Here is a 27640-nt window from a genome sequence, read left to right on the forward strand (position 1 = left end):
TCAGATTACACAGAAAAGCAATCCTTTTAATTCAACTGACGAAGACATTTTTCTATCTATAAGTAGAAATGCAAATTGAAAAGCCTTTCTGGAAAGCATTTGCCTACATAAGGAACTTTAAAGCGTTATGCCCATAACTGTCCATTGTGTCCATTCTCTGCTCACTGCTAATGAATTTATTGGAAAGAATCTATGTTTAAAGATGTCCATCAAGTACTATTGCCCAACAGGCTCAAGACTGCAGGTTAGCTGAAACCGGTTTGGCTCAGTGGATAGAGCGTCGGCCTGCGGACTGAAAGGTCCCAGGTTCGATTCCGGTCAAGGGCATGTACCTTGGTTGCGGGCATATCCCCAGTAGGAGATGTGCAGGAGGCAGCTGATCGATGTTACTCTCTCATCGATGTTTCTAACTCTATCTCTCTCACCTCCTCTCTGTAAAAAATCAATAAAATATATTTAAAAAAAAAGACTGCAGGTTAGTTGAAGAGAAGCACAATATAGAATCCTATATGCAGGAATAATTCCATCATTTAAAATACGTATGCATATATGTATAGGATATACATAAATCTATGTATAGTGAAGAAGAAGGAAATATACCAAAATGCTATTAGTGGTTATCACTGATTGGCAATGCTTTTCTATGTTTCCTACATCAAGCATATATTAATTTCTTCAACAGAAAAAAAAATATTTTTTAGCTGACACTATGAATAAAATTGGTAAAGACGTTCTTGGGGACAGAAGAAGGGCTTTGGATGGGAGGTGGAGAAGGGGGTGGGTGAGAGAATGCCTCCTAGTGGGCTGCTTGCTCTCCTCACTGAGGAATTATCTCTAATGCAAAGGCCCCTTTCCCCCCACCAGGACCACTGCCCCCCAAGTTCCCCCTACTGCCTCCCTCGGCCCTTCCTTTGCCCTCCAGTGGAAACCCTGTAGGTTAAGGTCTCATACAGCTTTTCTTCTTCTTTTTTTAAAATATATTTTTATTGATTTCAGAGAGGAAAGGAGAGGGAGAGAGAGACAGAAACATCGATGATGAGAGAGAATCATTGATTGGCTGCTTTCTGCACTCCCCACACGGGATCGAACCGGCAATCGGGGCATGTGCCCTGACCGGGAATCGAACTGTGACCTCATGGTTCATAGGTCAATGCTCAACCACCGAGCCATGTCAGCCGGGCGAGATCTGCTTTCCATGCCCGCCCTGCTTCCAAGTCTGCTTTTGCCCCTGTGGGGATGCTGTTGAGTGAGGCTACCTAAACAGCCTGGCTTTCTCATTCCCCTCTGGGTCTGCAGTGGTCGTACAAGGCTGAATTTAGCAGGATACACTCATCAAGGCCCTGGACCTGCTTTCTCTCATCTCACACCTCCACTGTCCAGAAGGAACACTCAAATATACGAGAGTACTTGAGCCCAGGGGGCACTAACGTGACTATAGAGGCAGCTAAGCAGGCACAGCAAACTGCAGCTATGCAAGAGAGAATCCAGCCTTTAGCACCCCAGGCATAACTATGCATAACAGACGATTCCGGAACTTGGGTAAAATAAAGAGCAAATGGGGAAAACAGAGTCACTATTATGTGTGTCAGTTACAGCCCTGCAGTGAGGGAGTTACCTTGGAAATTTCTCTCTCAGGGGCAGCAAAAGCACCATGCATGTTAGACCAGCTTCCCCCATGCCCTCTCAACGATGCAATGACCATTAACTGACCACAATTTTCCCAGAGCCAGCTGGATCCTGTAAGAATCTGCGGCGGCTCCCCACTCCAGATGGCTCGGTAAAGTTGAATTGGCTGTTTGGTGCTTCGCTGTCATCATCAAAGCAGACCGTGTTCAGGTCCAGAAGCAACGTCCCCTTGGCTGCTCGTTCAGGCACCATAATGCTGGTGAAGAGACGTGATTCAATAGTTTCCCCAACAAATGGCGACTGAGTGTTCCTTCTGACATAGACCCAAGGCCAGACACCTCCGCTTTAGTTTCAGTTCAAAGCAAGTCCCTGGTAACTGCAGTAACGGCCTAACTAGAGTCCCTGCTCTGCCCTGGCCTCCTTTCCGGCTGTCCTTAACACACCCGCCAGAGGGACCCTGATACATGCTGTCAGGTCGGGTCACTCCTGCTCCTCAATCACACGTGGCTCCTCATTGCACTCAGAGTCCTGACTTTAACCTGTGCACCACTCCCCTCACCCTTACCTGTCTGAACTCATCACTTCCTTGTTCCCTCTACTCCAGCTGGCCCGGTGCTCCTTGAACACTCCCCAGGCTCTGCCCTCAGGGCCATTCCACCTACTATGGAATGCCCTTCCCACCAAGGTCCATGTGGCTGTCTTTTCGCTTTCTTTAATCTCTAACCCAATGTTACCTTCTCAGGAGGCTATCCGGGCGATCCTACCTAAACTGTGAATGAGCCCTGCCCATAGCTTCCTCTCCCATTCCCCCTTTTTATTTTTAATTCTTGGCACTTGTTGTTTTCCAATATACTAGATAGCTTACTTATTTATCTGGTTCATCATCGTTTGCCCCACTCGACTGTAAGCTCTACAAGGGCAGGGATCTTTGTCTGCTTTGTTCTGGACATGCTCAGTAGACATTTGTTGAATGAATGGATGGTAGCTTATGAGACTAGCACAGTAGTAAAGAAGAATACATATAAAGAAGAATGTAAGAAAAATATAAATTCTTCCACCTCCTGTCAGAGTTTACAATCTGCTTAGGGGAAACCCGGCACCCCTCACCTTCCATGCTTTGAAGGTTGGGAATTCCTCTACTTGTTTCTAATAGCATCAATATCACAGCAGGGGGTCAAGCACCTTAGTATTATTCATTCAATAGAGGTTTATTAAGAGTCAAATTCAGGGCTCCTAATCTCTGATGGTCCCAGGGTCTAAGCAAACAGCACAAGTAAAGCTGCCCACAACCAAGAGCTATCTGGTCAAGCCCAGCTTGGCATGGGAGACTGAGGAACATGATTAACACTGACAGGCTTCAGGTCATTGAGGAACTTTATCATGCTTCCAGGTTTCAGTTTTCCCATCTGTAAAATGGACGTAAATGATGCCAGTTAGCTTTTGTTACATAACAAACCAGCCCCAACGTAGTGGCTTAAAGCAACAGGCACATATTATTTCTTTCAATATTAAGGATTAGCCATTCATTCTTTTGGTTCTAGTTCAGCTTGGCTGTGGTCACTGGTAGCTTGGCTGGGGCTAGATCTCTAGGATGACCTTGTCCACATGTCTGGTGGTAGGAAGGTGGTAGTTCTATCTCATGGCGTCTCCTATCCTCCAGGAGACTAGTTCGGGCTCTTCACATGAAGATCTCAGGTTTCCAAAAGTAGCAAAAGAGGGCAAGCCCCAGTGCACGTATCCTTCCAGGCCTCTGCTGGGCCACATTTGTGAATGTTCCAACGGCTAAAGCAACTGATGTGGTCAAGGGCAGATTCAAGTAGTAGAAAGAGAAACCCTATCTTGACGGGAGGAATGGTGAAATCACATTGCCCGCAGACAGGCAGGGAGGGATTTGTGGCTGGTGTTTTGGTTTTGGGTTTGTTTGGGTTTTTAGTTTTGTTTGTTTATTTGTTTTTGCTACCTACCTTCAATCATAGTTTGCCTCGGGCAGAATTTCTTACAAAAAGTGTATTTGGCTGCCATGAGAATGTGCCTGGAAGACCTTCAATCACAGGAACATAATTGACCCCAGATGCCAGCTGCTGGGCTCTGAAATCCATTGCTATGTTTGCAATGAGGCCATGTGCCCATGACTGGGCGTGGCAGAGATTAAGACAGGCTCATTCCTGTGCTAGGGCAGCTGACTTCGGCTTCAGGACTTCCCAGTGCCCTAGACGAACCTTCCATAGACAGCATGGCCTGCTAGAACGTTTCTGCCCTCCTCGCCCCCTCTTTCCTTCATTCAGGTCAGACTTGCGTCGTGGTCTGAGGACTCTCCCAGCCTCCTCATTGTCTTCTGCAGGCATTTCCCCTAATAAATGCCTTTAACATTTACTCCTGTCTCCTCAGAGCACCCAGACTAATGTGTTCAATTCTTTAATCCTCTGAACTATCACCTCTCTACAACCAAATTGTGCTCCCTTCCACTATTGGCAGCTAAAATGGGCTCTGGGCTCAGCAAATGTGGAGCAAATTCTGACAGCCAGGATGGTCTTAGGCTGCTGAGGATAACTGGGTTCGCTCCCTGGAAAGTACTTTTTCTGACAGGTGTAACTGAATCTCCATGATGCCTCCGTGTTTCAGCAGGACTGGAGTCCAAGCATTTCCATTCCTGCCTTGCATACACAGTGTCATGGTTTTTATTACCAAGTACTTGGAATAGATGCCATTTATTAAATACCAACTATATGCTGTATCACTTTAAAAATATCATCTCTAATCCCCTCATTTCCAAAAGGTTTATATTCTTGTCTCCTTTTAGAGGTGAAGAAAGAGTCGTTTGGAGTGGTTTCAAGACCTGTCCAGGAAAGTTGATGCATACGGGCACAATTCCCTATTGTCTGTGTTAGAGTCACAGTAAATACTACTTCAAGTTCCATGATTCAGTGAGTCTCCAGGCCCACAGATGGTTTGGGAATCTGAGCCTTGATTCTAACTCTGCAGAGACCAGGAGGTTGCATCATGCAAAGAATCCAGGGTCCTGAAGCCAGATGACTCACTATTCACACACTCAGCCCCTCAGGGCTGCCTGGCATGTGCTTTTCATTCATCTCTGACACTTGGTATTTTCCCCCTAAACACTTGGCTTGGAAAACCACTCCTCCTCATTCATCAATCCCTGCCTCAAAAGCAGGTTGCCCCCACTCCCAGCCATCTGACCACGGTCCCCTCCCCAGGCAAAGGTGACTGGCCCAGTGACATTCGAAATCAGCTGACCTTCTCTGGCTCTGGCCCTCAGTAAGTACTTTTAGCCTCATAGTTTACAACCAGAGTGGGGCTGTCACAGGCTTTTGATGCCTCCATCAGGGCCCTGGGTTCATTCATCACCAGCCTGGGAAAAGTAGGGGCCTGGGTCTAAGGGCTATTTCCCTCTTGGCCCAGCCCGAGAGCCTGAGACTCACAAGACAGCGGGGGGCCAGGCACGCAGCCCTGCCTCCTCCCACCCTCTTCTACCTGCTCTCCCCAACTCCAATGCAGGGATGGCACCAAGAGCCTTGAGCCCTGAAGGTGTGAATATTCAGGGACAAATGTTGTTAGAGTCAGGTGGCAGCACTAGTTCTGTTGTTTGGTGTGCTTGGACTCTGGCATGGTGGGAAGGGGAAGGAGATAAGGATGGGAGGATGGGAGGTGATGCAGGGTCAGGGTTCCCAGCCCCTGCAGTATGCAAATGAGGCTTGGTTTTGGAGTAAAGACCTCCAAGGAGCTTTCTGTTGTCCTGTCTCACATCTTGTCTGGAGGGACTTGAGCATTATTTAGAGTTACCTTTAGTAATAAATACAATTAGTTCACTTACTTCTGGCTTTGACTTTCAGAGCTAATTTGGAGAGAAGATTATCAAGAGTAGGATTCTACATGGGTTTTCCTGGACTGTCTAGGATATTTAAAATGTGATTTTACCAGCCAATATGGAATGGAATGCTGTCTGCAAATGCCATCCATGCATCAGGGTTCTCCAAAGTGCAGGAGGCCACAGCGTGCATTTAACAGCACTGCACCAAGGGGAGAAAGCTGACAAGGAAGCGTGGAGAGAGCACAGCCCTCCCCAGTAAGTACTGTACTCAGACTTCTTACTCCTCAACCCCTTCCCCCACCTTCAGGCCAGGGAACAGAAGAAGAGCAGCAGCGCCTAGAAGGGCAGCATAGGAGGAGAGGAATTCCCCAGGATGCACTGGAGCCACTCAAGAATGCTAGCATAGATTTAGATTTTCAAAGAAAGTAGAGGTGTGACCTTGCATGTCATCTCTACTCCAGCCCCAGGGCCCAGACTTCTGGTAACAGTGGTGGATTCAATTTATACACGTAATGGGGTAGAAGTCACAATCCTAACTACCTATGGCACCATCTGCACCCATCAAACAGGCTCTGAGGTTATGGTTGGAATAGGAGCCTATCACATGATCAAGGTTATTATTGACTTGAGGGCCTCAGCAGGAAGCGGATGGCAAATTAGGATAACTCTAAAGGAGGTTTAGTAAAGAGACTACCACAAAGGTATATGGGAATATGGGTGGTGCAATATCTCTGGCCTGATAAGAGTGGATCTTCCATTTCTAGGTCAGAGGAGCCAGTGCAAGGAGCAGTCCCTGAAACTGGAATCCAGGGATGGACAGTGCTGTGTGCTGAGGGCTGCCTTATAGGAACTGAGACCTGCAGGAGGTGGAGGGACTCATCCAGCTGATGGGGAGGGAGCCAGGGGAATAAATACTCTGATTTCATGCTCCCTCTCTTCCTACTGGCCAACCAGAAGCTGCAGGGCAAGGGAGCCAGTTGATATCTACATAAGTCAGCCTCCTGGGACACAGAGCAGGGAGGAAGGCTGGAAGCTGGGTCTGAGGGGGCAATGGAATGTATCTAGAACAAGGTTTACAGTTTGATATCAGGCTCAAAGCCACACTTAATCTTAGCATTATGCTGGGCATGCCAATTGGGAGAACAGGGAGACATTTACCAACATAATAAAGGAATTCATATTTCTATTGCTTGCCCTAGACCAGTGGTTTTCAGCCTTCCTAATGATGTGACCCTTTAATACAGTTCCTCATGTTGTGGTGACCCCCAACCATAAAATTATTTTCGTTGCTACTTCATAACTGTAATTTTGCTACTGTTATGAATCGTAAATATCTGATATGCAGGATGTATTTTCATTGTTACAAATTGAACATAATTAAAGCATGGTGATTAATCACAAAAACAATATGTAATTATATATGTGTTTTCTGATGGTCTTAGGCAACCCCTGTGAAAGGGTCATTCGACCCCCAAAGGGGTCGCGACCCACAGGTTGAGAACTGCTGCCCTACTAGTGGTTGGCAAACTGCGGCTCGTGAGTCACACGTGGCTCTTTGGCCCCTTGAGTGTGGCTCTTCCACAAAATACCGACTTCTGCACATGGGCCACGAAGTTTCAATCGCACTGTACATGCACGTCCGCACGTGGTATTTTGTGGAAGAGCCACACTCAATGGGCCAGTTTGCTGACCACTGGTCTAGGGGCCTTCGCTCTTTCCACAGCCACACTATGGATTGTGCCTGTGCCCAATGTCCCCTGGAGTTTAAAAAGTCAACTTGTAAAACCAGTCAAAGATGAACGGACAAACTCCGAAGGAGACTCTCCATGTGGACATCTGAACATGGAACTACTCTGGTCGCCAGCTTGCTCCAGGGGGAGCCACCTTCAGATTCCTAAGAAACTGGAGCTAGCTATTCCAAAAGCACTGCGGAGATGAAGCTACCCCAGGCAGTCGCTAATCTTGTGGCATTTAGACAAACTACTTAGTAGAAAGACAATACTGTTTTCAAAAAGGCATATGAACCCAGAGTCACAAGGGACTTTATTTTAAAGTAATGATGAATAGATTGTGAGACAAACAACAGATCAAAACACACAAAATAACTTGCATCCCACTTGTATCTGCATTTCCCCCTTTCTACTGCCTTTCTTTACATGCAATTAAGTTGCGTAAAGTGAATTAGATGCTTTGTTTTGTTTTAAGTAAATACTTGGTTTGATTTATTCATATTACTGGCGGTGTGTTTCTCTCTCAACTATATATCATAACCACTAACAGCACCATCTTCCCATGAATGGCAATAAATAAAGGAAAGGCACAGCCCAGGGAGGGTCTAACAAGTCCCCGTAGTACTTTTCACCGATGGAGATGAACACGTTGTAGAAGAGAGCAAAATAAAAATATTTTTTAACCCAGTTAGAAAGTGGAGAAGGGAGACAATGAACGAAGAGGAAAGAAAATGAAAGAGGGGCAAGAAAAAAGGATGATGGAAGGAAAACCTATCAACTAAATCGGACATTTCAAATCTGCTTATTTCATGAGCCACGTCCTAGTGCGCATAATTCTTCAGCTTCACCTGAGAATAACCAGAGTGGCCGAAGGGCTGAGGACCACTGAGGAGGTGAAATCCCCAGCACGTGTCTCAGGGTGTGAATACCTGAAGGTGAACTTGGTGCAAGTAGCAGGGTTGTCATTAATGTCCTTCACCAGGAAGGTTATCTGCATGCGATTCTCCTGACCCCCGAAGGGTCTGTCCTTCACCAGAACTTCCAGAGAAATGGCGGGATTTTGTCTTAATTCGCCTGCATCTCGGTCTAGCCTGTGGGCCACTTGGATGGTACCAGTCACTAAGAAGGCAAAGATTAGAACATGACTCTTTGGAGAGAAATGAAGAATAAAGGCAGATGGAGACCTGTAGTACATTGAAAAGAACATTCTGACATGGGGACAGGCTTACACAGAGACTATCCTCACACAAACTCATTTTTAAAAATTCATGTGTAAGTTTGTGTATTGGACATTGATTGGGGCATCTGGCCCGACCCTTCTAGAATTGTTTACCCCATACTTCAGGGTTGGGCCCATAGATGAGTGGACTGGTAGGCAGCTGACTCCCGCCGGACCCCCTGGGTTCCCTTACTGGAGATTTTGTAGCTGAGAGACATAAGTTGGGTAACCATTCAGATTAATAGTAGAGCGACAGGTAAGAGGCCAGAACTCTCGCTGCTGAGGTTACTGGAGCAGTGCTGATCCCCTGCCTTTCCAGGTCCAGACTGCCCCACTCTTTCTCATGAGATACCTAGCATCCTATTGATGTGCCCCTATCTTTATTTTTCCCCCCTCTTGCTTGGTTTGATTTGCCTTAATTTCTGTTACTTGCAACCAAAGAGTCTTAAATATACTCCCCCTGCAAAACACTGTATTGGTTAAAAGTTCCATTTTGCAATACTAGCATGAACAACATTTTAAATCGTGGTTGTCTATCCCTATACTATCAGCTGAGTGAGGTCCTTGGTGACAGAGAATTAGGAAGTTTTTAGAGGTAGAGCACAGTTATGGCCTTTGCCTATCTCTCCTGGGAGCAAGGATCCTTTGCCCTAAAGCCTATGGGGCAAAGAACACATTGACTTTCTGGGATTGTTCCATGCTGGCCTCCACAAAACCATTATGTAAAGTGAGGTCTCTTTTGGTGATGCATAGGGACTCTTGAGGTGATACAGTCTAGGAGTGGTGAAGAGGGTAAGATCTGAAGTTGGGCAGCTTCAATGTGTATATCAGACTCACAACTTACAACCTGTGAGAGCTTGGACAAGTGGCTTAACCTATCCGAGTCTCTTTCTAAGCCTCTGTTTCCTCATCTGTCAAATGCAGATTATGACAGTTTGTTGAGTTGCTGTGCTGAGTACTTTATTTTTTAATTATTTTTATTGATTTTTTTAGAGAGGGGAAGGACGAGAGAGAACCATCGATGTGAGAGAAATAGCGATTGGTTGCCTCCCGTATGCACCCAACCAGGTATAAACCCGCATCTGGGTATGTGCCCTGATGGGGAATCGAACCCACTACCCTTTGGTGTACCATATGCAATGACGCTCCAACCAACTGAGCCACACTGGCCAGGGTGTGCTGAGTAATTTAGATGAAAAGTATGGGGGTCACTCAACAGAGAGCCTGGTCTATTTTAAAAGAAACTTCCCTTCTCTGCACCGAGACACCTAGATGGGAAAATAATGCCCAGCAATCCAGCACATTGATCTAGATCAGTGTGGTCCAGGACAGTAACCACGAGCCACATGTGGTGAGCACTTGAAATGCCACTAGTCCGAACTGAGATTTGCAGTAAATATGAAATACACAACAAACTTCAAAGCCTTGGTACAAAAAAAATAATATAAAATATCTCATTCATAACCTTTAAATATTAACTACATGTTAAAATGTTTTTGACCTATTGGTGTTAGCTAAAATGCCTTATTAAAATTAATTTCACGTGCTTCTTTTTAGTTCTTAAAAATGTGGCCACTAGAAACTTGAAAATGGCTTATGTGACTTCTGTTTCTATTGGACAACACTGGTCTAGACCCCCTTTTCAGGCCAATGAATTCACCCATCCTTACATAAAGAACCTGCCTCAAGAGTGAAATAGTGGTACATCTGTTGACTGTTTAGTTTCTGCAACCCCCATTCCAGTTGGGTTTTTTGTTTTTATTTTTCTGTTAAACCTCACCAGAGGATATTTTTTCCATTGATTTTTTTTTAAGAGATAGCCAAAATGAGGGAGAGAGAGAGAGAGAGAGAGAGAGAGAGAGAGAGAAAGAGAAACATTGATTGGTTGCCTCTTGCATGTGCCCAGACCAGGCTAGGGATCCAACCTACCAGCCAGGTAGGCGCCCTTGACTGGAAATCGAACCCACGACCCTTCAGTTTACAGGCCGACACTAACCACTGAGCTACCGGCCAGGTTGATGTCAGCTGTTTTTAAGACGCTTATTACCCTGTTAACTTATGATATTCTAGACCGAAAGGCATGCCCAGATCAGAAGGCACACAACTATTTGAAAAACAACCCAAACGGCTGGCTGAATTAAAAGATGCACATAAATGATGTGTGCGTGAGCTACTTACACTGATTTATCATGAAATAGCTGTTAACAGTAGTGATGCTGTAGAGGAGGAAACTGGTCAAACCTTCATTATCAGGGTCTTCAGCTGTGATATTGGCCACGATGGTTCCTAGACCCAGCTCTTCCGGAATCACATACATTCGCGTTGGGCTGGAACAAAAATACAGCAGACACAGCTAATTTTCAGGGACACGGGAGGGTAGAGACTGGAGGTGGGTATTTTGGTTCATGCTAAATATAGCTCTGAGCTGTGGAAGTTGCATCAGCATGCTCAGAGGGAGGACGCAGCAGCTGAAAGGATGGGAGGCTGGCTGTTGTATTTCCAAGGATCACATCCCTGTGGGTGCAATGAAAGCGCCGCGCCGTTACTGCAATGGTTTACGTGGGCCGCGGTCTCGGACTTCACCCATCCCTGATGCCATTTCAGATCAGCGTTAACGTTGTTTTAAAATAGGCATAGTTGATTTGTCCAGCCATCTTCTCTTTTTCTTCCAATTCTTGTGCAGAAGGTCCCTGAATGATTTTTAAAAGCCATCTGGAAATAACGTCCAGAACGACAGATTTCTGATTCCCATCACATGGCAGCCACCAAAACCAGACACATTGTAAACCTTCTCTATTCTAGTTTTTTTTTTATTTCTTCTCTGCTCAGTTTTGTTTTGTTTTGTTTTGTTTTTTTATTTCTCCCTTGTCCTTTTTTGTTTCTTTGCTCGAGGAGGCAGAATGTATGCACAGAACTTGTGTACTTTCCCAGGTAGCATTAATCATGAGTTCAGCTCTCTGAATGGAGAAATGAGTACACCCCCCACCTCTCTGCAGAAGCCAAGGTGAGAACACTGCCCTCCAAGAATGACTTCTACAAAACAGCCTCAAATTGCCAATTTACCCATCTTCCTCAGACCTCCGCTGCCTTCAGAAAAGGCTGGTAATAAGACAGGGAGCTTTGAAGTTTTAACTACGCAACTTGGGTAAATTGAGTGATTCTGAATGCAACAAGGGAGGCTTATTGTTTAAAATAACTGCAGGAAGTCCTACTGCTGAGGAAAAATCACTTCAGTGGGGCAAGTAGTCACCGCTAATTTGCCAATTTCCTAAACGTGGATTTTCCCACATGAGATCTTCGTTAAGAGGGAAGGCTATACCTCAGACCTAAATGATGGCATTCATTTCCTGAGCTCAGAATATTTCTGCAGCCTGGCCAGTGTGGCTCAGTGGTTGAACATCGACCCATGAACTAGGAGGTTATGGTTCGATTCCTGGTGAGGGCACATGCCTGGCTTGTGGGCTCGATGCCCAGTAGGGGGCATGCTGGAGACAGCTGATCCATGTTTCTCTGTCAGTGATGTTTCTGTCTCGCTTTCCCTCTCCCTTCCTCTCTCTAAAACCAATAAAAATATACATATTTTTTAAAAGAATATTTCTGCAGATCTGTCTCATCATCCCTGGAGGGCAGGTGGGGCCAGAGCGAGAAAAAACGACAGGGAACCTCTGGCAGAGCCAGAGGCAGGAAGAGAAACCTGGGCCCAGGCCCTCCCCAACCTCCTCCTGCGTGCACCCTGGGCCTGCCCCCCTCCCAGAGCTGAGTCCGCTGATGGGGGACAGTAATCTTGTCCCGATCAAGAAGCCACCTGGTGCTCTGGACTCCTCCTCCTCCAGTGTCCCACTGAAGCAGCCTGTCAATCCATTGACTTACCTCACACACCCCCTCTCAGGGGATCTGTGCTGTGCCCACTGATGGGTCCAGGATTAGACAAGTGAGTAGGGCCAAGGAGGCAGGAATGGCAGGAACTGAACCAGAGTCAGAGGAGAGAGGGGCCAGCCCCAGCTCCTACATCGGGACCAAGCCCTTATGTCTACCATCTGAGAGCCCCTGTTTCTAACCTGTTAGAGTTTTCCTTCGGTTACTTGGAGTGCGTTCTGTTAACCTCCACCAAAGAGATTCCTGTGGCACCTGTGCCACATCCCAGCCGGGTCCCTGCTACCTCAGTCATGGGCCCTGATTTCTTAACAGGCTCCCTGGGGGTGCAGACCTCAGAATCTGCATTTTCAAAAGACGCCCGGGGACTGACACGCACTTTAAAGTTTGAGCAGGACTGTTACAACGAATCACCAGAGGTGACAAGCACAGGCTCCCAGCTTCTCATAGGACAGGCCCAGGACACCTTGGGAGGGGAATCTCCCCCTCCCCCTCCCTCCTTCCCTAAGGCTGTGGTCTCACTGGGGGTGATTATGTTGGTTGTCACAATAAGGGAAGGAGGCTGCTATTGGCATCTAAGGGGTAGAGGCCAGGGATGCTGCTAATCATCCCACAATGCACAGGATGCCCCCCATCACAAGGAAGTATCCAGATCAAAATGTCAGCCCTTTAGGACCGCGCTGCTTCTGAAGGCTCATCTGGTCCATGCCGGGCGCCCCAGGAAAGCAGGTCCCTGGGAAGGGGACTGGTTGGGCTGCTGGTAGTGGCACAGCTCCTCGGGTAAAACATCCTCCCTTTGGCTGGCCGGACACTGAGCCTGGCAGAAGATGAAATCTTTGGTTTATTTGGTTTGGGAACCCAAGACCCAAGTATGAATAAAATATCATTTAATGTAAAGATGTTACCCTCAGGCCACAGTTAAGATCCATTCAAAGCACAGTGAAACCAGGGGCCTTGCAGCCATCCCATAGGGCAGAGCTCTGACTTGCTGCCGTACCTTTTTCCTCATAACAGGATCTCCAGAGCCTGGGTGATGGGTAGACAAGAGCCAGTGGCCATGCTCAAGGGGAAGGGGGTGAACTCTGGGTGACCGTGATGTGATGACTTCATCACTATGAATAAATATTCAGTAGGTGCATAAGGTTGTGTATATGCTGCCAGGCACCAGGTTGAAAAAGACTGTGAGTAAATACAAAAAAAAAAAAAAAGGTGGAAGGGGAGAAAGACCTACTCTAAAAACTGCTCTGCAAAAATAGCAAGCATTGTGCTTGGCATGTGGAGAGTGCCTGTAAGTCCAGTACTTTCATAATCTAGTGCTCCGCTTGAGTAATAGCAGAATCCCAGAGTGTACTCGTGAGTCCATAAAGTTCGGATGTTTGTCACCACCCAGGGAGACTCTTTCAACAGCAGAGATAGTTCTTGCTTTGGTCTTAGTAGGACCTTAACAAACAGTGAAGATAGGAGAGTTGTTTCCACAGTTTACATTTTTACTTCACACTCAAATTCACTGTCCTTGAGTCAGTTTGAGGATTTAATTTTGTTAACCCTGAATTAAGCAATTTATGGTTAGTCCTAGCTCTGATTCGGGGGGGTTGGGGGGGGCGGCGGGGTGAGAAGAATCATGGCTGAACCATGAAAACCCTCAAAGTCAGCACCGAGTTTGAAACTAAGCAAACTCTTTTGGATTGTGGATGGCTGAGGGACTAGCTGACTCACTCTGAGGAGCTGTGCCACCACCAGCAATCCGGGCAATGTCAGGGCAACTCCTGCCCCAAATCCTCCTTCAAGAGCGCAGACTTTCACAGACCCAACCCAACCAACAGCCATGGAACACTGTTTGAAATAAAGTCGACTGGTTTTTTTAATGGTTAGATGGCCATAAAGGTCATGCTCTCTGTCTGGGATGGAACCTAACAGGTTCATCTTTCAAACCGAAAGTGAGAGCCAGAGTTCCAGACTGATCCCTGGGGCCCCAACAACCCGCCAAGGTCATGTTCTCTCTCTGCTGAGGTCAATTGCTTTATTTTGGAAGACGTAGTCCAAACCAGATGGTCTGCAAGTTCTGCCCTTGGGGGAAATTATTTTCTCCTTTGCAACCCTGTTAGCCTGTTTCCCCACCTCACAGAACGGGGGTATGGGGAGGGCTGCAGAACTCGTCAGCTCCAGCCCATCGCCATCACCCTCCTCTGGGGGTTACTGATGAATCCACGGTGCTGAGTGGCCAGTGCTGGAGTCTGAATCGGGCTGGGATGTCATAACTATTTATAAACTGCCTGGATTGTGCCCCTGGAGGAACCCGTCAGCAGAAGTGTACTGCCTCGTGCTTTTGAGCTTAACCTGGCAACAGACATCGATGGGAAACATTACATGGGAATGTATCTGCTGCTGTTCCCTCCACATCAACACCCAGCACCTGGCCTGCAGGCTGCTAAAATCCAGAAGTTTCACCACTGTGCTGTGTTTTGCCAAATGGCACCAGGTTAGCCTGGGAGTGGGATGGTCTTAATACCTCCCAGCTTCAGAGAGATAAGGGGCCCAAGGTCATCGGTTGCAAGCATTCTGCGTAGTGAAGCCTCCTGATTGAATTTATTCACAGCCATTAATGCAGTTAACCCCAGGCAGGTGGTTTTGCCAGTTTCCTCGTGGCTGCCTCTGAGCCCACCAATGACTGGGGCAGGCAACGTCTTCTACAGTAAGTCAAGCTGTTTGCAGGGTCATATGCTATCTCAGAACCCTATGTTCCCCTCCTCAATCCCCATCTATGACAGGCTCGGGTCTCCCCTTTGTGCCTGAGCTGGTGCTGGGCACATTCCCACAGGCTGCCTCCATCAGATTCACTTACCTTCTCACCTCTGCTGGATGTAGGAGCTGCCAGATCTCTTTACGGGACCCGCCACGGCAGGAAGGAACTCAGAGCACCCAGCATGTTTTACAAATGCTTGCGGCACACCGTTTGAGAAAAAGCACTGGTCTATCTGATAACCCAGGCGGTTACTAAGTGACTAAGGGGGTGGAGAGGACCAAAGACAGTGTGGCCACGCTGGGCAAAGCGCTGATTCATGCCCCAAGAGGGATGGAGCAGACATTGTAAGATTTCATCACACCACTCAAGACTGTGTGCAATTGAAAACTTATAATTGTTTATTTCTGGAATCTTCCATTTAATGTTTTTAGTCTGTGGTTGACCACAGGTAACTGAAACCACGAATAGCCAAACTGTAGAAACATTAGACTGTATTTACCTTCTCCATAAGCCCAGTGGCAAGCCTCCAATGGGGGCATCGTGTCCAGCCCCACCCCTGCCCCACCATACCCACAATCCTTTGGCGCTTGTGAATGTGGGGGTGCAGAATCAGGGGAGCAAATGTAGAAGACAGAAGTCCAGAGGCCCAGGGAAAGGGCACTGATGATCTCAGGCCTCTTATCTCTCTTCCAGGCCAGAGCAGGACGCCTCTGTCTTGTATTAAATGTGTCTGAGGAGGCTCTGTCACCTAAGAGAGATGTGCCCGTGGCCCACGGAGCCCTGATTGCCCCAGGCCTACCTGGTAAAGCGTGGGATTTCGTCGTTGATGTTCACGATGTTCGCCCGCAGCGACGTGGAGGCTTCGAGGCCTTGGCTGTCCCTCACCTCCACAGTGAGGTGGTAACTGTCAGGAGAACATTCCACGTGTGGGAGTCAAGCTCTGAAATGTGGGGTGGGAGGTGGGGGGAAAGTCTGTTCCCTTTCTGCCGCCCCCTCCAGGCGCTCCTGCAGAGTCCGGCCTGCTATGCCCACCCTTCTTCCCCACCTCTAAAACCCCACTCCTGCATTTCTCGTCCTGCAGGTATCATTCATGGCCACCACCTCACGTGTGCTCATGCCCGCCATCTTGCACACTCCATCTCCATCATTCCTCACTGCATCTCTGCAAAGTGTGCACCCGCGTGAGGAAACCGAGGCTCCTGTGGATTAGGTCACTAGCCCTGGTTCTCACAGCCCGTGCAGAGCCACGAGCCTGTGTGCTTTCTTCTTCAGACCCCGGCCTCTCCTCACGGCTTTTCTCAGAGGCCTGCTCACTTCCACCTGCTGCTTTCATGTTAGCAAAGAGCTCTGGCAGCTGCCTCTCCCCGTGCTTTGGGTGCCCTCTCCCACACCGTCATTCTTATTATCTGCAGATGGAGATTGTGGATGGGGAAGGAGGCCTTCCGTATAACTAACTTATTCCCTTTCCGGGGCTCCCTTCCCTCTTCACTTGGCAGGAAGGCAGGAAACTGCTCAGGGCCTCCCTAGCTGCGCTCACTCAGCCTGCACTACGCCTGCTCCTTGACCCTCAGATAAAGGAACTTCAAGCAAGGCCATCGGCAAAGGCTACCTGTTATGCCCTGCTTCAAAGTCAAATCCTGTTGTGGAGAAGAGGGTCCCATTAGCAGACATGCTGAAGCTCTTCGAGGGAGAAATCAGGAAATACTAAAAAACAAGGACAAAAAGAATGTGACTAAGCACACTTATCTTTCCCCAGAAGACATGTCTGTTCAGTTCCCACTTTATATTCTTGGCTCATGGAACATTCTTGATGCATCAGGATGAAGCCCAAATTGTGAGTTCTCAGGCTTAATGGCGCTTGAATCAAGAAACGTCTAGATCCATTGGTCTGAGCCTCTGACCCCGACTTGCCACACCCCGAGGAGCTGGTCGCTGGTCCTGCTGTAGTTACAGAATGCATGTGAAAGGCCCTGCCTGGGCCTCCTGCTTCTCAGCCCCGTCTCCTTTTCCCTGTCACGGCATTCTCACTGCCGCCGCCCAGGCCCACTTCTTTAACCAACACTGTTTAACACAGCCACCATGCCTAGGTAACAGGACAATACTAAAGTAAATGAGATCTGGCCTTTACACTTAACCGCACTTATGATAGAGCGGGGGTGCAAAACATGTTCATAAGCATCATCCATTGAAATAATGGAAGGGCCAAGGGAAAGACAAGTGTGAGAGGAAATGAAACTTAATGGAGCCCAAGCCTGAAGCTGGTTTGGAGATATAGAAGGGCTGTTTCAAAACCTCATCCGAGGGCTGTGGCCGCTGGTCAAGTCTTCCAGTGTCTTGGGGACTTGAGAGTCTTCATCCTTCTTGGCTTCCAGTGCCCAGTCCAGCTCTCTTGATGACCCTCTGCCCAGCACCTCTTGCTCCGACAGGAATATGGGCTTATTTGTCCAGTCCACGAAGGGCCTGCTCATAGGAGGACCACCCTGTGCTCTCCACAGTGCTCACCAAGATGGAGCCCTTGCTCCCATGATGGGGTCAACAATGCAGGGGAAGGACCTGGATCAGAAGAGTTGAATCCAAATTCTGGTTGGGATGAGTCCCTTCCTTGCCTGTAATTTAGGGATGATACCACCAACTGCTTGTTCAAGTCACTGTGAGGATTAAATCCCAATGCATGCTGTAAAATGTGGAGGGCCACAGGCCACTGAGGCTCACACGTGTATGTCCATTTGTTCCAAAGGGCTTTGAGGTTAGAAGGTTTTATTGTTTCCTACATGGATGAGGGATGACCTCTTCTCCAGGAGGTTTTGCAACCACAGCCATGGCCCCTGAGGTCTAGAATCAAAGGCAACACCAGCCAAGGATTCCAACCCAGAGACTTGGTATTGTCATCACAGCTGAGCTCCCCATCAGAGAAGAGAAGATGCACAGAAAAGACATTAAAGGTCTCCTTTGGGCATTTATGTGGTTTTGAAGCCACTTAAAAAAGTACTTACTTTCCATTTACTATTTAATAACATTTTCCTAGTTGTAATGAATATATCTTTTATACAAAAATTGGGAAAGACAGAAAAGTATAAAAAAGAAACTCAATTGTAGTCATCATTATTTTCATGGATAGCATTATGCTCTTTTCTATGCAAACATACACCCTCCAAAAAACTGGGCTGATGTTATAATATCTGCGCTTTTCATTTATAGCTTATTTATTTCCCCATAGTCTTAAATCTTATTTTACAGCTTGCCTGGTTAATGGTGGCACGGCGTTCTACTGTAGGGGGTATTTTACTAAGTCTCTCTGGCTGGTCACTTAGAGAGGAAATATTTTTGAGGGGAACTATTTGGGCGATACCAAGGAGTGCCCTTCTCCCAGCCCCCAAATTGCATATGCAGTCAGCGGCATGACGTTTAAATCCCAAGCTCCCTCCCCCTCAACTCTCCTGCTCATAGCCTGGGAGCAAGGGCGTAGGCTTGCAGCTGCCTGCACACGGAGCAGTTCCATGTCTTTATGCAGAGCCTTCCTGGCAGAGAATCCTCACGTATCCATAGATCAGAGGTTCGCACTAGATGTGATACAATGGTTTATAGACCCAAGCAGGGCATTTCCCACATGCACCTAACCGGGGATGTCTTTTCACATGTTTTGAAATGCTCTAGGCCAGCGGTTCTCAACCTGTCGGTCGTCACCCCTTTGGCGGTCGAACGACCCTTTCACAGGGGTCGCCTAAGACCATCCTGCATATCAGATATTTACATGACAATTCATCACAGTAGCAACATTACAGTTATGAAGTAGCAACGAAAATAATTTTATGGTTGGGTCACAACATGAGGAACTGTATATAAAGGGCCAGAAGGTTGAGAACCACTGCTCTAGGAGATAGGTCTCCAGTTCTAGTTGGTCCCCCAACCATGCAAGGTCTTGGGATATGGAGATGACAGTCAGGTCCTGCTGTGCAAAAAGCTATGGTCAACTGAGGAAACACACGAAGAAGATATGGGAGAGGCAGTCCAAAAGGGATAAACACAGAGTGTGATGGGAAGAGGGAAGGAGGACGCTTAGGCCCGTCTGGAATGGAAGAGTCACAAATTGGGGCGGTAGAGTTAAGTTCCGCGGCTTTGGAGCCAGACAGCTGAATCGGAATCCTGTTTCTACCACTTTTCAGCTGTGAGAGCTTGTGCAACAAAGAGTAATAAAATAGGGCATGGCCTATCGTGCAGAGTTCTAGAGCAGGGCCTGTACATGGTGAGCCCTCCGTATATGTTAACTATCCCTGTCCAGTTAGAATGTAAGATCCAGGAGGAAAAGGGCTTCATTTTACTCACTGCTATGTCCCTAGTGCCTAACACGTAATAGATGCTCAATAAATATGTGTTAAACGTTAAATATTGGGGTCTTCTTCTTGCCTGTTTCCCGTCTGAGAGCAGCATTCCAAACTTAAAGGATCTTAAAATCTTTTTTGAAAATACAGCAACAAAAAACTTGTTAAACTTTAAAAAAATCTGTTTGAATTTGGTAATGCCAGTCTTGATTATGAAACCTTCTCCAGTTCTGTCTACAGCCTCAGCAAAAATGAACGAGAAAAAAGAAAAAGAAAAAAGAGAGCCAGATAGAAAGAGTAAAACTGTAGAAGTAGGAGCATGGGGAATCTTTATTAAAAGTCTGATTTCCTGGAATCCTGATTTTTTTTCTTTTAGCATCGTGCTAATTTCCTTTATCCTTGAACTTATGAGCTTGCGTTAATGGGAATAGCAGTTTTGTACTTAGAAAGGAGATAATATCCATAGACTAAAAATATTGTGTCATGTGGCCATTTGCCAGCAATTCCAAAAGCTTTCTGTAAAACCTGGCATTCTCTCCCCTTTTTAAAGGCTTGTTTAATCAAGGCTGCTCCCTGGATATTCATTCTTGGAAAACAGAAATTAAATAGAATGAAAAGCAACTGCAGCCCCTCTCTGCTCCAGGACTGGCTAAGAAAAGTCCTGAGTAATCAGATCAATTCGGTTAACAAATGCTTGTCAGACAAGCTCCACAGTTTCCCCGCTGGGAATATTCCTTTACCACCATCCCAGGTTTCTCTCTCTGCAGCCCCTTGGCAGCTGCGGTTTGCTCACGGACACAAAAGCTTCAGTGTGGAAGGCGAGGAGCCGTGCTTCCTGCCCCATTCACCCTTTATGGTGCCATTGGTGCCGGGAAAAAGGAGGGCGAGAGGGAGCTGGCCCAGTTTCCTGAAATGTCAGGCTCCCTGGGGAGGGCACAGCACCTCCGGCGGCTCCCCCACTGCAGTTGGAGTCACAGGCAAATAATGAGTCAACCTGTGCGGGTTTGCAGCCATCAGTTGCTTTCAGGCCTGCAATGGAATTGAGCTACAAGAATTCCGCCTCCTGTTTCCGAAGAACAGAGCAGTCAAGGTCCAGAGGGAAGGAAGGACCCTTATGCCTCCCAAGTCCTGGGAGTGCCAATGGCTGTAAGCCGCTGAGAACATGCCCCAGACCAGCGGTTCTCAACCTGTGGGTTGCGACCCTTTTGGGGGTCAAACGACCCTTTCACAGGGGTAGCCTAAGACCACCGGAAACCACATAATTACATATTGTTTTTGTGATTAATCACTGCTTTAATTATGTTCAATTTGTAACAATGAAAATGGGGGTCACCACAACATGAGGAACTGTATTGAAGGGTCGCGGCATTAGGAAGGTTGAGAACCACTGCCCCAGACCCACCCAGAGGACCCACCACAGGGCACACCTTCCAACCGGGCTGTCTCAAGTTACGTATATGATGCCACAATCCTATTATGTTTTTCATTGTATGCTGAATATTTTAATAAAAGCCTCAATTCCTCCCTTTTCCCCTTTTCCCCTTTTCCCATCCCTATCCCAACTCAGAAGTGGGAGGTGGAGACAGGGATCAGGGGAGGGTGTGCTTAGGAGAAAAAAATTACCATTAAAAAACCCTACTTGAAGCCCTTAACTTAGTCCGTTCATGTTGTATTATTATACAGGTGAGCTAAATAGGTTATAGGCAAGTATTTGAATGTTCTTAAAAGAGCCACATTTGTAAATGCAGAATGCTATCCATAGCAATCCTTTACTGATAAAGCTGCAGAATCTATCTCATATTTTGTCATTCCTTTTTTTTTTTAATAATCAGCCCGAGACCCGTTCTTTGATTTAGGCTTTGCTAATCGTAAGGACAATGATCCCCATCTATTCGAAAGAGCGTCTCTCCCAATGTACCAACAGTGGTCAGTGGTGATGTATTGGGAGTGGGAGTTGTCCAACACCCCTGCTTTCTCCTTTCTTCAGCATTTTAATAAGAACCCGGAGCAGAATGTGTCTTGCAAAGACTTCAGTGGTGGCTTCCAAACGGACAGGTAGCTGCGTGACTGGTGTGTGTCTGTGGGGAGGAGGAGGGCAGTGGAAGTGCATGGGGAACAGGGAGAGTGCTGTCACTCAGGAAAGAAAGGGTCAGGGCACCAACGTCAACATTTGTCAGAACACAGGAGAAGGGGCTGAGCAGGAGTCAGGTCAGAGACCTCAGCTCTCACTAGAGTGACCTGGCCCAGGCAAGGGCCTCACTTCCCTCCCTCACCCAGAAATAAGTGGATCTGAAAAGTCCCATCTCCTGACAGTCACTATAAACTCAGGAAGATCAAAAGACACAACCGGCTGCCACTTCTCGGTGCCATGCGCCAGACAGAGGCGGGGAGAGAACTCCTTTCCCTGTTGCCCTCCTGGTAGCCCAGCTACTAGCAAGGTTATTGCTCTTTTAATTTAATCCTTTGTCTGCCCTGGTGAAGACAAAGCACATTTCACTTTATGCAAAAGTCCTTCCCTAATGGAAAGGCCAAGGGAAAGCCCCTTAATGGAGGAATTGCTGCACTAGATCACTTTGCTTCCAGCTGCGAAACTGATTAACGTCCTGAGAGTCTCGGAGGAGGCTGTGCGGCAGTTACAGGGCCATTTCCACGCAGGGGGAGAGGAGGGAGGTGGGAGTGAGCAGGAGGGGTTGGGTTGCATGGAGCCTCCTTCAGGAGGTGGAGAAAGGGCAGGAGGAGGCGGTCCAGAGAAGAAATGCTGATATGATTATTCACGCACAGACCATCCTGTGTGTCTTTATATTCTGAGCCCACCACCGACGCCTGCCTCTGAACATGCATCGCCTGCACCCCATCACAACACAGAAGGTGCACAGGGCAGGGGGGTTGATGCTGGCTCAAAGTCTGCACTGTCCAGCCACAGGTGCCTGTGGCTACTGAGCATTTGCAGTGTGGCTGGTCTGAAAGGAGAGGAGCTGCACGAAGACTTGCATTAAAAAAAAGAAAGGGTGTGAGCCCTAACCAGTTTGGCTCAATGGATAGAGCGTCGGCCTACGGACTGAAGGGTCCCAGGTTCGATTCCGGTGAAGGGCATGTACCTGGGTTGCAGGCACATCCCCAGTAGGAGGTGTGCAGGAGGCAGCTGATCGATGTTTCTCTCTCATCGATGTTTCTAACTCTCTATCCCTCTCCCTTCCTCGCTGTAAAAAATCAATAAAATATATTTTTTTAAAAAGAGGTGTGAAATATTGCACAAATCGTTTTTATGTTGATTACATGTTGAGATGATAATAATTCAGACATATTGACTTAACTATATTAAAATTAATTCCACCTGTCTCATTTTACTGTTTGAATGGAGCTACGAGAACATTTAAAATTATATATACGCAGCATTCTTTTCCGGTCAAATTCCAGCTCAATTGAGCAATGCTGGTCCCAACAATTTACAACCACATGCTCTTTGAATTTCTCTAAAACCGAGGAAGCAAATACCAGTGGTTTCTGCATTAGCCCCAATTTCACTTCCTCTGTGACACAGTTTCACTTCATTAAGCTGGATAAGGATTTGTCATTTTAAAGCAGTTGGGGTTTCTGGACATGTCCTAGAGCAAGTTTTAATTCATCCTTTCTCTGCTAGTTGCTGTCACCAGCAAAGTGACTCCTGGGACACACCGGGTAAGATGACAGGCACAGACCAAGCGTAGTGGCTTCATGCACATGCTTTGGTGTGTATTAAAGTCTGTACTTGTTTGTTCAGTTCAGTGGTTCTCAAAGGGTAGAGGCATCAGAATCACCCGGGAAGTGTTCCAATTCAGCATTCTGATGTGGAGTCCAAGACTCTGCATTTAAAAAAGCAGCCTATGTATTTTCTCACACAGGGCCTGACCCCTCTGAGAAACACTCATAAACTAGTGTTCCCGGCCTTTCTGACCAGAAGAATTGCCCAGGGTATTTGGCAAATTTGCAGGTTCCCAGGCCCATCCCAGACCCACAGAATCCAAAACAGAGAATTGGGAAGTTTGGGAAACTGTTTCAAAGCATCTGTTCTCAGCCCTTGTTTGTACCTGAGATCACCAGGGGGCTTTTATTATTTTTTTAAGTATTTTGTTTTTAATTTTTTTTAAATATGTTTTTATTGATTTCATTGATCAGCTGCCTCCTGCATGCCCCCCACTGGAGATCGAGCTTGCAACCTGGGCATGTGCCCTGACCAGGAATTGAACCGTGAACTCCTGGTTCATGGGTCGACGCTCAACCACTGAGCCACACTTTTAAAGCCTGACACCTGGGCCACTCTCCGGGTCAATTACATCAGACTTTTAGGGGGCGGGACCCAGACATCTGGGTGTTTTTGCTTTAAAAGTTCCTCTGGTGGCTTCAGTTTACAGCCAAGGTTGAAAAGCATGGGTTTGATCAATAGCACATTAACCCATCTCCTTTCTCCTTGTACAGAGCAAAAATATGTCATTTAGTACCCCCAAGAGCCCAAAATAAAATGTCGAAGCACAAAGGCCATCGTATGTTACTTCCTAAACTGTTACTACCTTTTTCTAGCCTGAGAAAGTTTCCTTCTAGATTATGTTCACTGCTCCTGCAGGCGGGCTGTCAAGTTCTGCGCAGCTGTTCATTCCAGCACAGGTGTTAAATACTCATTAACACTTTGCTGCCGCTGGGAGTGCTCCCTCCTCCAACAACTCTGCAGAAGCCACTCAGTTCCAGGCGCCACATCCCTGCAGCTGCTCTCCGCCCTTTTCGATTGCAGTACATTTTCTTTTAAGGGAGCAACACCTGCTGCATTGCTCCCTACCTGGACAGCTTCCCTTCAGCAGAAAGGGACAACTTGATCTGGGAGGTATGTTTAAAGCAGTGGTTCTCAACCTTGGCTGTACATTAGAATCACCTGGGAATCTTTTTAAAATCCTGATTTCTGGGCCCCATCCTCCGGAAATTCTGTTTCTTTGTTATGGGGTGGGGCCACAACATTAGTAACAAAGAAACAGAATTTCCAGAGGTGGGGCCCAGAAATCAGGATTTTAAAAAGTTTCCCAGGTGATTCTAATGTGCAGCCAAGGTTGAGAACCACTGGTTTAAAGGGACCATGACCTTGTTCCTTCTACATAATTTGGGACAATATAGTACAAATGGATATCTAAAAATAAATATTTTTCTTTACAGCTGAGATTCCTCCCACTTTGCTCCTACTACATTTTGTACAAACTTTACAGTAATTATCTTATTGAAGTATAATTATTTGGGGTATGCATGAATGCCTTCCATCTAGACCAGTGGTTCTCAACCTGTGGGTCGCGACCCCTTTGGCGGTCAAATGACCCTTTCACAGGGGTCGCCTAAAGCCATCCTGCATATCAGATATTTACATTACAATTCATAACAGTAGCAACATTACAGTTATGAAGTAGCAACGAAAATAATTTTATGGTTCCGGGTCACAACATGAGGAACTGTATTTAAAGGGCCAGAAGGTTGAGAACCACTGAGGTAGATTGTGAACTTCTTGAGGTACAAAAATGTGTCTTAGTCAGCTTTGTATCCAAAGTAGCTAATAGAAAACCTGGCACATAGTGGATTTTTGGTAAATGTTGAAATGAACTAAAGGTTTAAGTGTATAACTTGGGGTTGCTGACCTAATCTCCATCCAAAATCCCTTTTTCCCTAGTCACCATCAAGCAACAGTGGTCCTATGACAGAGTTCTGGACAGTGAGAAGTGAGCAGAAGTCTTCTGGTTAGGGCTTCCAGGAAGGTCTTTGTTTTCCTACCAAAAAAGGGGACAGACTGGCCTGGACTGCCCCCTTCACCCTCTACCCTTTCTTATTTTCTTTCTCCTCCTTTTATTCTTCCTCAGCCTCTTCCTCCTCCTCCTCCCCTCCTCCTGCTCCTCCTCCTCCTTCTCCTCCTCCTCCTCCTCCTTCTCCTCCTCCTCCTCCTCCTCCTCCTCCTGCTCCTCCTCCTCCTCCTGCTCCTCCTCCTCCTTCTCCTCCTCCTCCTCCTCCTCCTCCTTCTCCTCCTCCTCCTCCTCCTCCTCCTGCTCTCCTCCTCCCTCCTCCTGCTCCTCCTCCTCCTCTCCTCCTCCTCCTCCTCCTCCTCCTTCTCCTCCTCCTCCTCCTCCTCCTCCTCCTCCTCCTCCTCCTCCTCCTCCTCCCTCCTCCTCTCCTCCTCCTCCTCTCCTCCTCCTCCTCCTCCTCTCCTCCTCCTCCTCCTCCTCCTCCTCCTCCTCCTCCTCTCCTCCTCCTCCTCCTCCTGCTCCTCCTCCTCCTCCTCCTCCTCCTCCTCCTCCTCCTCCTTCTCCTCCTCCTCCTCCTCCTCCTCCTCCTCCTCCTCCTCCTCCTCCTCCTCCTCCTCCTCCTCCTCCTCCTCCTCCTCCTCCTCCTCCTCCTCCTCCTCCTCCTCCTCCTCCTGCTCCTCCTCCTCCTCCTCCTCCTCCTCCTCCTCCTCCTCCTCCTCCTCCTCCTCCTCCTCCTCCTCCTCCTCCTCCTCCTCCTCCTCCTTCTCCTCCTCCTCCTCCTCCTCCTCCTCCTCCTCCTCCTCCTCCTCCACCTTCTCTTTCTCCTTCTCCTTCTTCCTACCTGGAACTTAGAAGTAAAGGCTGGAGATGTAGCAGCCATCTTGTAAACAAATCCCGTATGTTCTGGGTGGAAAAGCAGAAAGATAGGAAGAACCCAGGTTTTGATGGCAGCAGCTATGCTAGCTCTGAACTAGGCAGCAAATACCTGTCTCTGAACTTCTTCTAGGAGAAGAAAATCCTGTATCTGCCACTGTGGTTAAGTCTTCTGTTCTTTTCAGACAAACACATTTATAACTGGCATAACAAGTATGTTATTAATAAGTAGGCATTTAAAGGACCTAGTATTATTGCTCTTAGCACATAGTAGAAACCCATTAAGTGTTTGCATATTCGTTTACTTATTCCTGCAAATAGAGTCTTAAATAAATGAATGGGTTGTATGGATCCTGAGAAGATTCATTTGATGTGATCCCAGAAAAGACATTTATCTGCTGCGATGGACTCCCCACAGTCAACTGAGGGCCCAGCTTTTATAAATAATGACAGTCTAGTGGCCATCTGCTGACAGAAGCTCTCGCATATTCTGTACACCAGGAAGAATCTCAGACAGAGCTTTCAACCTCCTGCACTGGTCTCCTGCGGTTTGAATTCACTTTACAAGGCAGTTCCTAGTTTTTGTTTTCAAACAATGAACTGAAACCTACTCCATCCAATCAGAATCTCATAGCTATATCTTTATTTGCATCTTTACTAACCAATCAGAATTGCTCCATAATGACCAATCAGAGTGCATGATGTCGACCAATTAGAACTGTGCAATTTAGAATTCTCATTTACATAAAATTGGACCAATTGGTGGGTCAGGATCTATTACCTGAATAAAGTCTCCCCTTTTCCTCTCCATTGTCTTTTGGATTTGTTAACAGTTGCTTTTATTTTTTGACAGAGGGATATCTTCTAATAATAACATCCACTATTCTCTAACTTAAGATATATCCAATAATCTTAAACAGCTTTATTTCAGACCCTGTGGACCACATTATATTGGTCCTGGAGCTTATTCCCAAGGCTCACGTCCTCCTCCTAGAAAAAGCCGTCCTGTTGAAGCTGCAAATCATGCAGCCAACGGCAAAAACAGCCTCCTGGTGTTACCAATTCCCTGAGTGTCATATTTCAAGTGTTCTCTTTGCTGTAAGGCAGGGTTTGCAGGAGGTAGCCTGCTCCAAGGTTAGTCCACGGGCATTATTCTCTCCCGCCTGGGCTGCCCAGCTTCAAGGGGCAGAGCGAGGCATTGAGGCATCCTTGCCAAGCTAAGAGGCTTCTTTGCCTAACGTTTGCTGGTCACAAGAGCTCTATAGGGAGAGAAGAGAGATCAGCTGTCTCAGACTGAACCATGAAGCAACTCTCCAGGACCTAATCTGCTTTTCTCTATGGAATTCCTCCTTTTCTTTGGAATTCCTGGGACTCGTTTTTATTTTTATTTATTTTTTATTAACTCGGCTCCAAGCAGCGTGGCTTCATCTCTGAAAAGGAAATGTTAATGCCTTTGGAGTATACATTTTATGCTTATTTTTAAAATAATATAGCTGGATTTTTATCACCTTCGAATTAAAGAAACAAAACACTGAGCAATTTTAATATGCTAGGCAGGCACTGTGCTCAGTGGCCTTACGTTCATTCTCTAATACTTATGGTACCCCTGCCGAGGTAGGTGCTCTTATTGGACGAAGAAATTGAAGCTCAGAGAGATTAAGAACTTGTCCAAGATCACACA

At 47.0% G+C, this 27640-nt stretch overlaps 1 protein-coding gene and 1 long non-coding RNA gene across 5 annotated transcripts in view; one reads left to right on the forward strand and one right to left on the reverse strand.

The window, feature by feature from the left end:
- LOC118666010 overlaps nucleotides 1-6717 on the forward strand; it is a 49508-nt gene extending 42791 nt beyond the window's left edge. For 2 of the 4 annotated variants that reach the window (XR_004970803.1, XR_004970804.1), the window contains exons 5-6: nucleotides 5478-5710; nucleotides 6220-6714. This is a non-coding gene — a long non-coding RNA (uncharacterized LOC118666010). Of the gene's footprint in view, nucleotides 1-4426; nucleotides 4551-5477; nucleotides 5711-6219 lie in introns of all 4 variants that reach the window. The other 2 variants (XR_004970802.1, XR_004970801.1) reach the window with 2 other exon arrangements.
- CDHR3 (cadherin related family member 3) overlaps nucleotides 1-27640 on the reverse strand; it is a 51474-nt gene that overhangs the window by 18133 nt on the left and 5701 nt on the right. The window contains exons 4-8 of the mRNA XM_036327550.1: nucleotides 16630-16724; nucleotides 15820-15924; nucleotides 10583-10731; nucleotides 8115-8304; nucleotides 1711-1882 (exon numbers count right to left, since the gene is read on the reverse strand). Of these exons, the coding sequence (XP_036183443.1) occupies nucleotides 1711-1882; nucleotides 8115-8304; nucleotides 10583-10731; nucleotides 15820-15924; nucleotides 16630-16724 (711 nt within the window). The remainder of the gene's footprint in view (nucleotides 1-1710; nucleotides 1883-8114; nucleotides 8305-10582; nucleotides 10732-15819; nucleotides 15925-16629; nucleotides 16725-27640) is intronic.

Source organism: Myotis myotis, unplaced genomic scaffold (assembly GCF_014108235.1).
Source record: "Myotis myotis isolate mMyoMyo1 unplaced genomic scaffold, mMyoMyo1.p scaffold_m19_p_11, whole genome shotgun sequence".
NCBI lineage: Eukaryota > Metazoa > Chordata > Mammalia > Chiroptera > Vespertilionidae > Myotis > Myotis myotis.